The 13,437-nt window shown below is 42.3% G+C and overlaps 1 protein-coding gene across 2 annotated transcripts in view; it reads right to left on the reverse strand.

Moving 5' to 3' along the window:
- Positions 1 to 13,232, reverse strand: part of FGD5 (FYVE, RhoGEF and PH domain containing 5) — a 95,790-nt gene extending 82,558 nt beyond the window's left edge. For both annotated transcript variants that reach the window (XM_039559273.1, XM_039559272.1), the window contains exons 1-2: positions 13,060 to 13,232; positions 422 to 3,365 (exon numbers count right to left, since the gene is read on the reverse strand). In XM_039559273.1, coding sequence (XP_039415207.1) covers positions 422 to 3,365; positions 13,060 to 13,072 — 2,957 coding nt within the window. In that variant the 5' untranslated portion in view covers positions 13,073 to 13,232. The remainder of the gene's footprint in view (positions 1 to 421; positions 3,366 to 13,059) is intronic.
- Positions 13,233 to 13,437: the final 205 nt, after the last annotated feature.

Genomic DNA, 13,437 nt, shown 5'->3' on the forward strand with positions numbered 1-13,437 from the left:
GTTTTTTTGGGAAATTGACAGGAATTAAAAATTAAGCAGGACCCCTTCCAGCAAATAGGCTCTCTTTTCATTCAGTCAAGAAGTCAGAGACCTTTCTGACTGAAGAACAAAGCAAGCTCTCCCTCTTTCCCCTGCCAACCACAAAAATTAGATCCACTGGATAAACCAAATCATTTTGAATATTCTTTTTTTTCTGCCTGCAAATCATAGGATCCAGATCCAGTATTCATTTACAAGGTAAGGAGTTAATTTGAAGTCTTTTTTTTTTTCACTGATAGAGGCTTGTCTTGTATTCTTCCAATCTTTCTTGTAAGCATTTCCTGAGAGGGGTATAAGTCAACCAACATGGAGAATCTGCCTATGATACCTAGCCTTGTTTGGCCAAGGCTAGCAGGTCTTACATAATAATTTATTACAGTACCTTTCTGTTTCCTGGTCTGTGGTTTGCTGCTTGTTCTCAAAGCCAGTGAAGCTGCTCATATCCACATAGCCGTCGTTCTCATTAGCAGCAGATAATGCCCTGCTGGGGTCTTCAAAAAACTCGGTGAAAGTTCCTGCTCTCGTGGATCTTCGAGGAGGAATTTGTATGTTTTCATAGTCAGAGCTCATGGCAGGAATGTTCTCATAGTCAGATGTGTCGGCATTGGGAAAAGAAATAGACCTAGGTTTCGTTAATGGCAGTGGCATGAAAGGAGGTCTGGACCGGTCCTCAAAGGACTCCACCCTTGCCACGCTCCTACTGAAGGACTTGGGCGTTCCTTTTCTTTTACCATCCTTATAGAAAAGAACAGCTGAGGAAGACTCAGATGCACGGAGCTTCCCCACATGCGATTTTAGTTGAGGTGAGCTACTTAGGCTCCTCCTGTCCAGCTCCATCAGCCTTGGAGGCCCATGATAGCTGGACTCTGAAGAGGACCTTGAAGAAGAAACATTAACATCTACATGGACTTTATTTTCACTTTTCTTCTTGAACTTTAGAGTGAGAAACCTCTTAAAAGAAGATTTCTTTTTCTTGGAATGCTTATCAGGTGAGTCATTCTCTATCAAAAGTGAAGGTGAACTTTTAGTGATTGGCTTTTTGGTGATGTAGGCAAGTTCGAATGGAGGTGGTATATCAACAAGTGAGGATGGAGTAGATACGCCACATGATGAGAGATGATTTTGCTGGGAAAAACTACCTGAGGAACCATTGACACAAGGCAAAGACAGGTTGTCTTCTGTCCTTTTTATTCTAACACCATCCAGTACACAGACATCACTTTCTCTGTAAACAGAGATAGGTATCTCTCTCCCTTCAACAGAATAAGATCGAGGATATAAAATAAAGCGTCTTGACTTGGTTGGTAAAGCCCTGTTGGCTTCCACTGGTTTTCCTTCCAATGAAAAGGAATTATTGCTTAAGTCTTCTGTCCCAGAGCCATTTCGGGAAGAGAGTAAATCAGTTTCAGGTCCAGTTTCTTCTGGAACAGTTTCTGGGACATAGCCTGGCATTCTCCCAGACAGAGATCGTGTTCTAGTGACAGTACTTTTACGATCAGTGGGCAGCAAGTTGTTTTCCCCATCCATGCCTAATTCACCCCTTTTACCATGATCAGCTCCTAAATCAGTCTGCACATCATGGGCAATTTCATTTTCTTCAGGAAGCACATAAGGATCATCTAGGGAATCACTGCTAGTTTCTCTTTCCTCTGATTCATCAGTCACAATGACCACTTTAGGGACTGCTAGATTTTCATGCAAAACATATTTTGTCCCACATTCTACATTAATTTTGCCATGCTTACAGATTTCTAAGTCTTCCTCAAGTGGGACCTCTTGAGGTGAACTTGAGACACTTTTGCTGAGGCTGTTTGCTTCCACCTTATTGTCTTTGAGTTGCAACTCATCTGATTTAGAGGCTTCCACAGTATTTTCACTATGCTCTTCAACAGCCACGTTTTCTGGCTCTGGCTCCATCCCTGGACCACAAGGTAGACTATCAGAAATTATACCATCTTCATGCAAAGAGGCCCTTTCTGTTTGAAGATTCTCATCTGAATGTTCCATGGGTATTTCCTCACCACATTCATTCTCACAAGGTGCAATCGAACAGCCATCATCCATATTCTCTGCATTCACAGTTTCTTCTTCCCCTTTCCCAGAGTCTTTGCTTGCTTCACAGGCTACCTCTGATGTCTTCTCACTTCTCCTCTCAGTGATCTGGTAGCCATCACTGCCATTTCCTGTGTTTGTATTATTGTGCTCATCTGGGTCTACTTCCTCCTCTTCAGCTGCTGCCTGATGGATGAACTCTGCTAAACCATTTTTGGCACTGGGTTCATCTCCACACAGTTCTAAGCCAGGACCTGTTTCTTCACTGGCCTCCTCAGGCAGCATGTCAGGGCTTGCACAGACATCGTTCTCTAAGTCTCCTTCTATGTTCAAATCAAGCTCTGTATGCACGCTGTGGTGATTATCATGTGCTAGACACCCATCTGCCATTTCTAAAACCTCAGGCAATTCCTCCTCCTCTTGCTCTGCCTTCTCACAAGCTGGGATTGATTCATCTGCAGGCAGTGGCATTGCAATGATATCTCTACAGTTATCACCCATTAGTTTCTCATCTCTATTCAAAATGTTCTCACCGTCAGTCTCACAATCACTACTGTTCTTGACCAGTTCCAGGTTGTAAGACATTTCCTGCCTGTTTTTGGCTTCAGTACAATCACCTACAACATCCTCATCTTCATCTACATTCTTGGTAGTATCATTATCCCCATCTGGGGCATCTAAGGACTCCTCACAAAGTTCTTTCGACTGGTCACAGTCTCTGGTTGACTCCTCAGAGTCTGGTTCCCCTGGTTCAGCAGTATCTGAAGAGTTACGGTGCTCATCTTCGATGACTTCTCGACTACTGGTATTCTCATCACTAGCAACGTTATCCTCTTCCTTCTCCACCTTTCTTGGAGTTTCTGAGACTTCATTTTCCACAGAGGAATCTAGGTTCTGATCATGCTCATGTTCCAAATCATTGCAGTCTTTTCTGGTCAGCTGAACTTCAGGAACTACAATGTATTCATTATCTGCCTCGGATTCTAGGCAATCAGCATTGCATCGGTTTCCTTCATACAGCTCTCCATCAAGACACACCAGTTTCCCATTCGCACATTTATTTAAATTATTGTTGGTAGAAACACTGGATTTGCCCTCAGTGTCAGCTGAGAATTTCGGCTTGGGAGCAATAGGCGGTTTGGGACCCCTAGACACAGAGTTCGGGTTATGAAGAATATCAGCCCTTGGCAGTGAAGGAGAAAATCTGGAGACAGGTGCTGGAGAAAGATGACCAATAATCTTTGGTTTCGGTGCTAATGGTGGTTTTGAGATTTCTGGAGAAAAGAGACAAAAGTCATATTAGTCATCTTGGTTTCTTATTAAAGCCTGCAGAATATATCCTACAATAGACTTTATCAATGACTTGTAATGCAGAAGTAGTCCAGCCAATAAAAGGCTGAGCTCTGAAAAGAGAACTGAAGGAGCAAAGCATATGGACTGTCCCTCCCTGTGGCACTGTAGCTATTTCAGCCAGCATAGTTTAAGGTCGAAACTGAATTGAACTAGATGCAGCCCCAACACATTTGGGGAGAGAAAGATGTACGGCTGCAGAGCCAAGGGTGTATCACACAACAGGTGCCCACAGATGTGTAACACCTCCTGCATTCAGAAGTAATAATAATATTAAGGGACCTTTTGTTTCTGCCACAGAAATGTTTGCCAAATCATTAAATATGAACACTTTGATTTAATGATGCTTAAGTGTTTCACCAAAATGAAACTAATGGCTTTCAGGTATAGTAGCCATTCATGTAACACAGTACGAACACTTTGTAACAGTTATTTTAATTTCAAGAGGTAGTTTGCAGAATTTCAGCACTGAACAAAATTAGTTCTACCAACAGATTAAGGTTTAGCTCAACCTAACCAAAGTGTTGATGCCCAGACACACAATCTTCCCATCTGCCATTACCGTGGTAACAAAATAGGGAGTTATGTTTTCTCTGTCAAACATAATCATGAGGGATAAGATAGTTGGCTAAAAGCTCAGCTAATACTTTACACGGATTATGCAGCTGAGCTATAATGAACTGAATTAAATACTTCAAAACATGAAGAGAGTTACTGGTTTAAACTCAAGTTCTGTTTTCAGTGAACAGCTTCTTCAGCCATGTAGTCAAAAGATCCTCCATTCCTCCTGTAAATGCCATGATCCCTTGCAGGTACAATCTTCTCTAAATATCAAAATGTATTTTAAAAAGTTAATTATCTTGTAACATAACGCCAGCCGCGTATTTCTAGTGGTAGTGCTGACACATGCAGGGGAAATCAAGCAGACTGACAATAACCAAGATTGAAGCTACGTGGATTAAATCATGTATATATCTCCATTTTACTCACAGTAGTTTTCCTGCCACAGCCATTTCCAGCTGTCTTGGTCCTGAAATTAATATTCTTCAAAAACTAAATGAAATGCTGAAAGACTGCATAAATGGGCAGCAATAGGAATCCTCCCTTGTGAGATTTTTGATGAGATGAAATACGTAATGTGAAGAAGCCAGCATAACAAATAGTTACAGATGGTAATAAGTAGGGAGACGTAGTTTCCTCCTGTTGCTGTTTCCCAGCCATCAATAGATAATTACATGGTTAAGCAATCAGAAATCTCTAATTATTTTTATAATTTTAATTTGCACATTGTGGTGGAAAAAGGAAAGTTCTCCATTGTAAGGAAAAGCACAGGACAAACTATTTCATCATGACAGAGAAAGAAACAATTCTTTGAGCATAATCTTCACTCCCTACACACAAGAAATAAGGGAATAGCATCTCAAAAGAGAAAATTTGGGACACCATTCCTATGTGAGTTCCTATCCAAAACCATGGTATAAGTTTCAGAAAGTGTAGCTACTGTGCTGTTTTTATTTAGAGTATTTTGAAATGCAGACTTTAGATATGGGGAAGTGCAGACAGTTAGAACTGAGCTGTGCACTGTACTGAGAATAAAGGAATACTGAATGCAAACTGCTTGAAAAAGATTCACTGATTGTCCTGATATTTGGTGGCATGCCACTTTTCTTACTGTTATCTTAGTATAATTGGAGTAATTTGTAAGGAACTACACTGGCCTATTTATTTGGTTAGACTCTGGGAGACATAAAAGGCTGTTTCTTCTGATCTTCTTAACCTTCCTGAAATTTCTTCTGATACCCAGAAAAAAGCTGACAAAGAGTCATTCTGATGTAATCAGAAAACAGTCTTTCTAGAGTTATGAGACACCAGAGAGATTTCATCTAAGTTGAAAACTGAATCAGTGATCTCAGCTTAGCCCAGAAGGAATGAAAAATCTGTTCTAATCAGGTGGCTTATCGTGTATACCGCTTAAGAATTATTCTGTATCTGGAGTTTTATCCAATCCAGCTGCATGTGGGAGACTTAACTCATGGAAAAGGAGGGAGAGAGAGCTGTGTATTCACCAGTCTGCAGTTACTGTGGTGCTTCACAGTATCTACTGCTGCTGCTTTAGGCTGCTGGGTGTCTGTCTAATCACAGAATGGGTAACTCATATTTCCCTCCCCATTATGTCAGAAACTTTATGTGCCAAACACACCACCTTTGCTGAAGTAACATTGCTTCTTTTGCAGGCAGCAGTTGAAGGCTGCAGAGTACTGAAGATTCTTGCCAGTTAAAAACAGGGAGGCAACAGAAGTGGGTTTAGTATCTTGTAAGCCTGGCGCCCCAGCAAGATCTACCTTTTGCATTTTTAAATCAGTTATTGAAATCACTGAACATCCTAAACTAACTTTCTGTTAGTAAAATTAATGACATTTTTATTAGCTGAAACTGAGTCTTTACACCTTTACCATCATAATAAGACATTTTTAGGACTAACTCCAAGAAAAAAACATCACTTTGGAGGTACTACACCACTTTCTGCAGTGCCTGGCCTTTCCTAGGAATGTATATCCAAGAGTAGGATACAAATACACCTAGTCCATTCCTGGTTATGTGACAAGACTTGAAGTTTCTACGTTCTCATCCTTGTTCTCGTCAGAGAGTGTCTGTACTGAAACAGTGAATAAGGAAGAAAAGACTGAACTGTAGAGAACGCCAGGGCCTTCCTTTGTCTTATAAACAAATTTGAAGTAAAATAATGTCATTAATTCATTTCCTTTAAGCAAAATAACCATGGAGACATTCACTTAAAAGAAATACAGCTTAAACAGTTACCCACTTTCCCTCCAATGATAATTTTCTACAGCAAAAGGATCAAATAATCTTGAGTTTTCCTTCCGCTACCTTCAGTAAAACTGCTATTGGAAGAGAACTTATGGTAACGGACCCTGTTCACAGTCTGGTAACAGGCATTGTCATGTCCTTCTCTTACCCACTTGTGCCAGCTACTGGTCACTACTGTTTGCTTACACAGTTTTCTTCCTAACTGCTTTGTCCATTGATCTTGCCTTTCACAAGGCTCCTTAAACAATTTTCCTTTTTCTTTGCTGGCGGTGTGAGGGAGAGGCAGTGGGAGGAGTACAAGTGTTTGTTTAAAAAACTAACCCAAACAAAAGAAAGCACAGCTTCTTGCCTTTTATCACAACAATTTCATTCTGCTTCAGTTTCTGCCTCCTTTGCTGTCTGAGCCACTTGAAAGGTTCCGGCTGTGACTTCTAAATGGACACAATGTAACATTGCACCATAAGTAATGTGTATGTTCACAAATAATTGTGCATGTTTATTTTAGGATGTATTTTATGTTGGAGGGAGACACACCCACCCTGTGCTTAAAAGGAAACTCTTGGGGAATACAAATTCCTTTAGCCTGCTCCTCCCCTTATTGTTCGATGCTTCCTTGTACTGACAAGGACTGCTTCCTCTCCTTACCCACCTTCCTTCAGGCAACCCTGCATAGTTCCATTCCTGCCATGATCCGTATGAAATTACATTACATTAGTCTCCTCCCGTCCAAGTTTCTAAGCAGTGAACAGTAGCCTACCAGCTCTCCTGGAATAGCAATCAACCCATGCAGCCTTTACTGTTCAAGTGTTTCTTTGAAACAATAACATTTTGTAGTGCGGTATCACCAGAAATACTGCAACTACCCACTTTCAAATGTTTTCAAATTTAGGATTTCAAATTTAGCCTAGAATTTAATTAAGGCTTAGAAGGGACCATACCTACAAAGCACCACCACTGAGAACTAACTAAACACTGAGGTTTCACATTTGCCTGGATATATGCAGACACGTCCCAGGGCCATGCTCTTTGTGAGTGGCTCAAGAAAGTACGTAGTTCCACAGTGCAGATACTGGTTCCAGCCTTGACTGGTGCTGCAATCCAGTTCAGGCTTCTCTTAAGATGCTGAAAGTAGCTTTTTCTGACCAATGAACTTTTGTGGACTTGTGTTTCCTTCACGCCTTTGGCATTAATTCAACTCAGACATATGTTAAAATGGGAAAGGCATTGAGGACAGAGGGCAGAAATGCATTGTTCAGGGACTTGCAGAGCTTTTGGATGGAAGTGATAGGGCAGGTGAAGGGACAATATTGCAACAGCGGGGTGGGACTGCACCAAACCCAGAATCTCAGTAGAAACCAAGTCTTGTCTGCCACTGCTTCTGCCCAAGAAGAAGCGATTTAAATCCACAGATGGAAAGTAAGAGGAAACAGGAGGCAGAGAGAGAATATCCAGACAAGGACATCAGAAAGTCTTGTTCAGCTTTGATCAGGAGCTTTATAATTTCACATTGCTATATCAGAATGAAATTAAAACTGATTTTCTAGAAGGCTTTGGTCCAAAGTCAGCAAACGGTGGACTACATACCTTAGTACCACTGTCATTTTAATCCTGCAATTAATTGTTCATTTTAAAAATAAAGCCCTTATTTCCAGTTAGTGCTGCCTTGCTTCTATCTCCAGTTTGTATCTCCAGCATTTATTATTGTTTCTTCCATGGGGTTAAAGACTCTTGTATTGTTCAGTCTTTCTCTAGGGAAGATATCTACTTCCCTACAGCTATGTCCTGGTACGTTCTTCTTTTTTTGTAAACTGAACAAATTAACTCATTAAATCTTTGCAGTTGGACAATTTTGCCCTTCCTGAAGCATCTTCTTTTGAATTTTCTCAGAACTTTTCCCAGTTTTCCAATAGCTGCTATAAAAGTACATGGGGCAGACCTATAAGAAGAATTCCACACTGCATACTGATAATGCTGTATACAGAGTTCAGTACTTTCCTAGGCCCAGTTCTCACAATTTTCCATTAGCTTGTTACTGTATCAGGTTGATCTGCTTGTCCATTGTGACCTCTAAATTGTTCCCAAGGCTGTTGATTGTCTCTAAATTCATTGCTTTGTAATATGTATTAAGTGTAATTTGTTTGAATGGATCGAACTTAATGATCCAGATCTGTTTATACAGCTGCCCTGCCTATTTTGTTAATTACCCTTTCACCAATCTTTGCATCGTAAAGTAAACTTTGTCATCCTATATGTTTTTGTTTGCTTTCCTACCAAGGAAAAGGATGTCCTGGTCCCACCACTATGCATACCACCATTTGATAATGTTACAGAGATAACTACTACAGATATTCGCTACTGACAGCTAGCCAGTCCTTAGCCTTTATTTCTGTTACATAAATGTTTTTCTCTTAAATCAGAATGTGCTACTAAAATACTACATAGATATGCATGTATGTCTTTGCATCTATATAGTTGCCATTATCAAGCAGATCTGTACGTTCTTCGAAAGACTGGGATCAAATTCCTCATTTGAAGCAAGCAAAGTACCACTACTGAGGAAGTGGGAATAAGCAACCTTAAGAATAGCAGTAAAAACAGAAATTTATTTTTGCTTGCAAAAACACTATTAGAGACAAAAATTATTTGGAGCAGGAAGGACAGAAGTTATTTCATGGTAGCATTTCTATTTTATGAACTAGATAACAACATAAAACAACAAAGAACTTATCCTATAGCAGCAGCCATCATGCTCAAGACTCCCTCTCATGTCAGAGAATGACAGTGCTAAGAGCTCATACTGTTGAGAAAAGCAGCGTGTGCAAACTGCTGCACAAACCCAGAATCTCATGGAAACAGTGTGACTGCACGATATAGCTGTAAAGCAGAAAATTTTCACAGCTACCAAAACAACACCAAGTTCTTAACAAAATAGAAGCGAGAGGAAATGCTGTACCTGTGACTATTTCAGCTTGCATTTATCATTCGACCATAGTGCGTCCTCCTTAAAGAATAAATTGTTCTGACAGAATGGTAGACAGAGCTTCCTATCAAAATAACATGTAACTTCACTGTAAGTGAAATGGATAGCTCTTCTCTGGCAGATGAACAGCTGGGTTTGGACCTGGCCAGAAAATGGGCACAAAACACGATAGTAATGCTGCCAGGAATGTAAGGCAAGCCAAGTACCGTCTCCTAAAACTCATTTATTACATTTCCAGTATGTAAGGCTGTAGGTTCGAATATGTAATTACAACTCTGCCAGCTGTCCAAGTGAGACAGCGAGGGTGTGTTCAAGCTGCCTATGAAGATAAGCCATTTTAATGTCATCCTGAATTAAGTACCCAGCATAAGCTGTGTAACCTGCTTCAATGTGTTGGAGATTTAAATAGATGAGGTAGCATGGTTTACAAGGAAAGTATCATTCCTTTGAGGGGGTTCAACTCGTAAAACACCAGTGCTGTCACTGGTAGGATCCCAGGATGTACTGTAAATAAATGAGACATCATTAATTGTGCAATATTCAATGTAGAAATAGTTCTCTTTGGTTTACAGCATATAAGTGCATCACTTATTTCACACTAGAGAAAAGTCTGAGATTACAAAAGTTACATGAGAAGTGAAAATAGTTGCTTGGGAGTCACTTGAAATGGCAAAGGTACTCAGACTAGGAATTTCAAACCATGTAGGAGTGTAAGTCTTCCTTTCAAATGGGACTTCAGTCCAGATTTAGGTACCAGTTTGACTTGAACAGGTATTAGATACTTACATGGCTTACATGGCATGAGAATTTGGACTTTAGGAACTTGAAATACGAGGTCCCAATCAAAATCAGCAGGTCATTGGCCCCTAAATGCCTCAGATATTTACAAAATTGGTATTTCATGTTCTTCGTAAGTCTGATACTTTTGAGAAACATCTATCCTCTCTTATCAGTATATGTTCCTGTGATCAAAGGCACTCTGTATATAGCAAGAGGGCTCCACAGTGTGAAGACAGACCTATAGTCAGTAGTAATTATCCCAACAATTCCCATGGGAATTTTGTCTTCTTAAAAGTCATAACTGCAATATTAACAGCTGGGCTGTCAAAGCATATCCCACTCTGCAGAAATAAAATGTTGCTATGTACAGTTACAGGAGTGCATCCTCTATGATTAGATCAACGCATTATGACTCCGGGATATCAGATCAATACCTTACAAGTTTCTGTTACTATATAGCTTTACTGCAGTCATCTGTAAATACAATACAACAGCATAACATCCCATAGTGAAACACTGTTGGAGAAGGGGAAAAAAATCAAAAGGCAATATAATCAGGATGTTTCAATACCAAAACCATCTTGATCCTGAAAATTCTTCAGTGTTTTCACTGTCTCTAGCAGACTGTACATACATATCTTGCTGGTGGGCTGAGCTATGAAAAATCACAGGTACATGACAAATAATCTTGGTACTAAACTACTACCATATATTTCTTTTTCATGTAATTGTGTTTGTGCCGTCACCAGTTTGGCTCCGTTTTCACAACAGTAACTTAACACTGAGGCAGGCAACCTGTTGTTTCATACATTGCTTCTTAGGTGCCAAAGATGGCTAAAATTCTCTGACAGGTCCATACAGCATCTTTTCCTATATCACTTTTAGTAGCAGCTGAAAGAATATACAGTCTGCTTATATATCTGAACAATCTGGAGTCTAACGTCTGTACGTTTTTCCTATGGGCAGCATCATTTCAGCACCTGGCAAAAAAATTACTAGAGGCTGGAAGGTCCTATATATAAGGCTGGTCTGGTCTCTTGTCTCTTACCACAGATTTCCTGTGGCCTTGGGTGGATTGCTTTATCTTTCTTTTCATATCAGTTCTGCATCTCTGAGGATAATCCATATCTCCCTTCCAGTTTTCTGTCTGTCATTATTTTAACTTCTGTGGGATCAAGGCTGACATATATGCCTCCACATATGACTCTACTTACTGCTGCTATGTATTACTTACTGTAATACAAAGATAGCTAATGCTGGTGCCCAAGTTGTACCAGTTAATAAATACCCCTCGATTCAGTAGGAAGTTCTGCTTTGCACTGATGGGGGAGACATTCCTTGCATTGTGCGAACATACAAAACAAAGGCTGAGAAGGGATATGAGCACTCTATAAATACAACCTGGAGGTAAACACCAGAAGAGGAAAAGAACTATTTTTAAGCAAAAGGACAATGTAATCACACGAATAAATGGTGTTGAATCTGGTCTGGAAACCAGGAGTAGCAGGAGAGCTGAAACCCGAAAGGTTTTTGTTTAAGATATAATTGGAGGAATTAATAAAAGGAGTAGTAACAACGGGTACTGCTTTTGGTAATGAAGATAGTCCCATTCGGTCCTACATTCCTGAAAAATAAAAACTGCTAAAAAAGTTTAGGTCTTTACGAATGGATACATCTGATATTCCTTACCCTGCACTTCCACTGACAACAGGAGTAGATTAGAGCTGGTCTGTTTTAAATAATGGAGAAATGAAGAAAGAGAGGTAGGAGCATCATTGCTAAAGCAATTTTTGCCTGGCTTCATTTTCAAATGAGTTTGTCTCCTGGGAGGGACAGAATCCAGTCCAGACCAGGATCAGAAAATAGAATGGAAATATCACCAGATTTTAGGAAAGTGTCTCACTCCCTACTCCAAGAGGAAAGAGAACCTTTTGCTTTAAACTCAGAGCAGTGGTAAAACACACTGATAGAACAGTGGAGTGCTGGGCTTGACCTAAAAGAGCTTTTCCAATCCTATGTTCCTATGCTTTGGCAAACAATGATTCAACAGAACAGTTGTAGGGCAAGGTATCTAGCGGTAAAATCTCTGGGCTTCAGGATGTACCCATTCATTGCAAGTGAGGTGCCCAGAAATATTCACCTGGAACAAGAAAACAATGGAAAATTTTAGGGCTAACAAGAAAGAGCTGTTGCTCTTCATCTTTAATTCTGGAAGCAGCATTAAATTTTTCTAAATGACTCCAGTTACCCATAATTGTTTCTTGGATTGTTATGTTTTTCACACACATGCCTCGCCCCTGAAAATCAGAAAGTCTGGGTGAACAGTTTAAAGTTTGCCCCCATTTTCCAGTGGCATCTTTTAATATTTTAACTGTTGAATGACTTGTTCCCTTATGCTATGTCTTTCACCTTCCCAGTTTCCAAGGAAAAATTCTGAGAAGTTAACAGAAAGGAGGAGGAAAGGCTTGGGTTTGCCTTAGAGAGCAAATTCTGCAAAAAACATTACCTCCCCCCAAAAATATACTTTTGGAAAGAAAGTGACAGCAAATTCCCTAGGAACTTCGTGAAGGGTTGAGTGTATCCGAGGGAGTAGTGGGCGCACAGCCGCATTCCTTAGCAGGCGCAGCCTTGCCGGTCTGCCAGTCTGGTTGTCCCCGGAACACCTCACCTCGCCCGCCCTTGATCCCTTACGGGCTGGGCAAGCAATGGGGCACTCACAGCCTCGGGGAGCCATTGAGCACCTGCTGGATCGCAGGGGAAAGGAGGGCCGGCCCTGGACAGAGAGTGCCCGAAGGAGAGGTGCCAGCCCCAGCGGCACGGCCCCGAACCCGCCGGCCCCGAAGGATGTCGGGGAGAAGGGGGATGCAAGCCCCGGAGGAGCTGTGCCCGGGGGTGCCATCCTTGGCGATGGGATGTGCCGGCCCGAGGGAAGGAGGGTGCCGGAGGAAGGAAGCCCGCCCGGCGTTCGCCGGCCCCGGGGAAAAGATGTCTAGAAGCAGAGACCCTTCCCGGCGGGCCCGCGCACTTACCGGCGTTGTTCATCTTCCACCCCAACTTCGCTCGCCGGCTGCTCCGGGCGCTCAGCGCATGGTCCCGGGGGCCCCGCCGCCCTCGCCCCTCGAGGCCGCGCCCGGCCCTACAGCCCCTGCGGGGGCACGGGAGCGCAGCGGGACAGCCGGACGCGGACGGCGGGCTGGGCGGGTGGCGGTGCCGGCCGGGGGCGGTCAGCGCCGCGCGCCTCCGCCCTGCCCCGCGCGCGGCCCGTCGGGGGGCGGTGGCGGCGCCGGGGCCCCGCACGGCCGGCGGCGCGCGGGGCCGGACCGGGCGGGGCAGGACCGACTCCGTGCAGGCAGCGCCCGCCGCGGGGCGAGCCCGGGGGTCCCCGTGGGGAGTGCAGGGCATGGATG

The sequence above is a fragment of the Corvus cornix genome, chromosome 12 (genome assembly GCF_000738735.6).
Source record: "Corvus cornix cornix isolate S_Up_H32 chromosome 12, ASM73873v5, whole genome shotgun sequence".
In the NCBI taxonomy this organism is placed as follows: domain Eukaryota; kingdom Metazoa; phylum Chordata; class Aves; order Passeriformes; family Corvidae; genus Corvus; species Corvus cornix.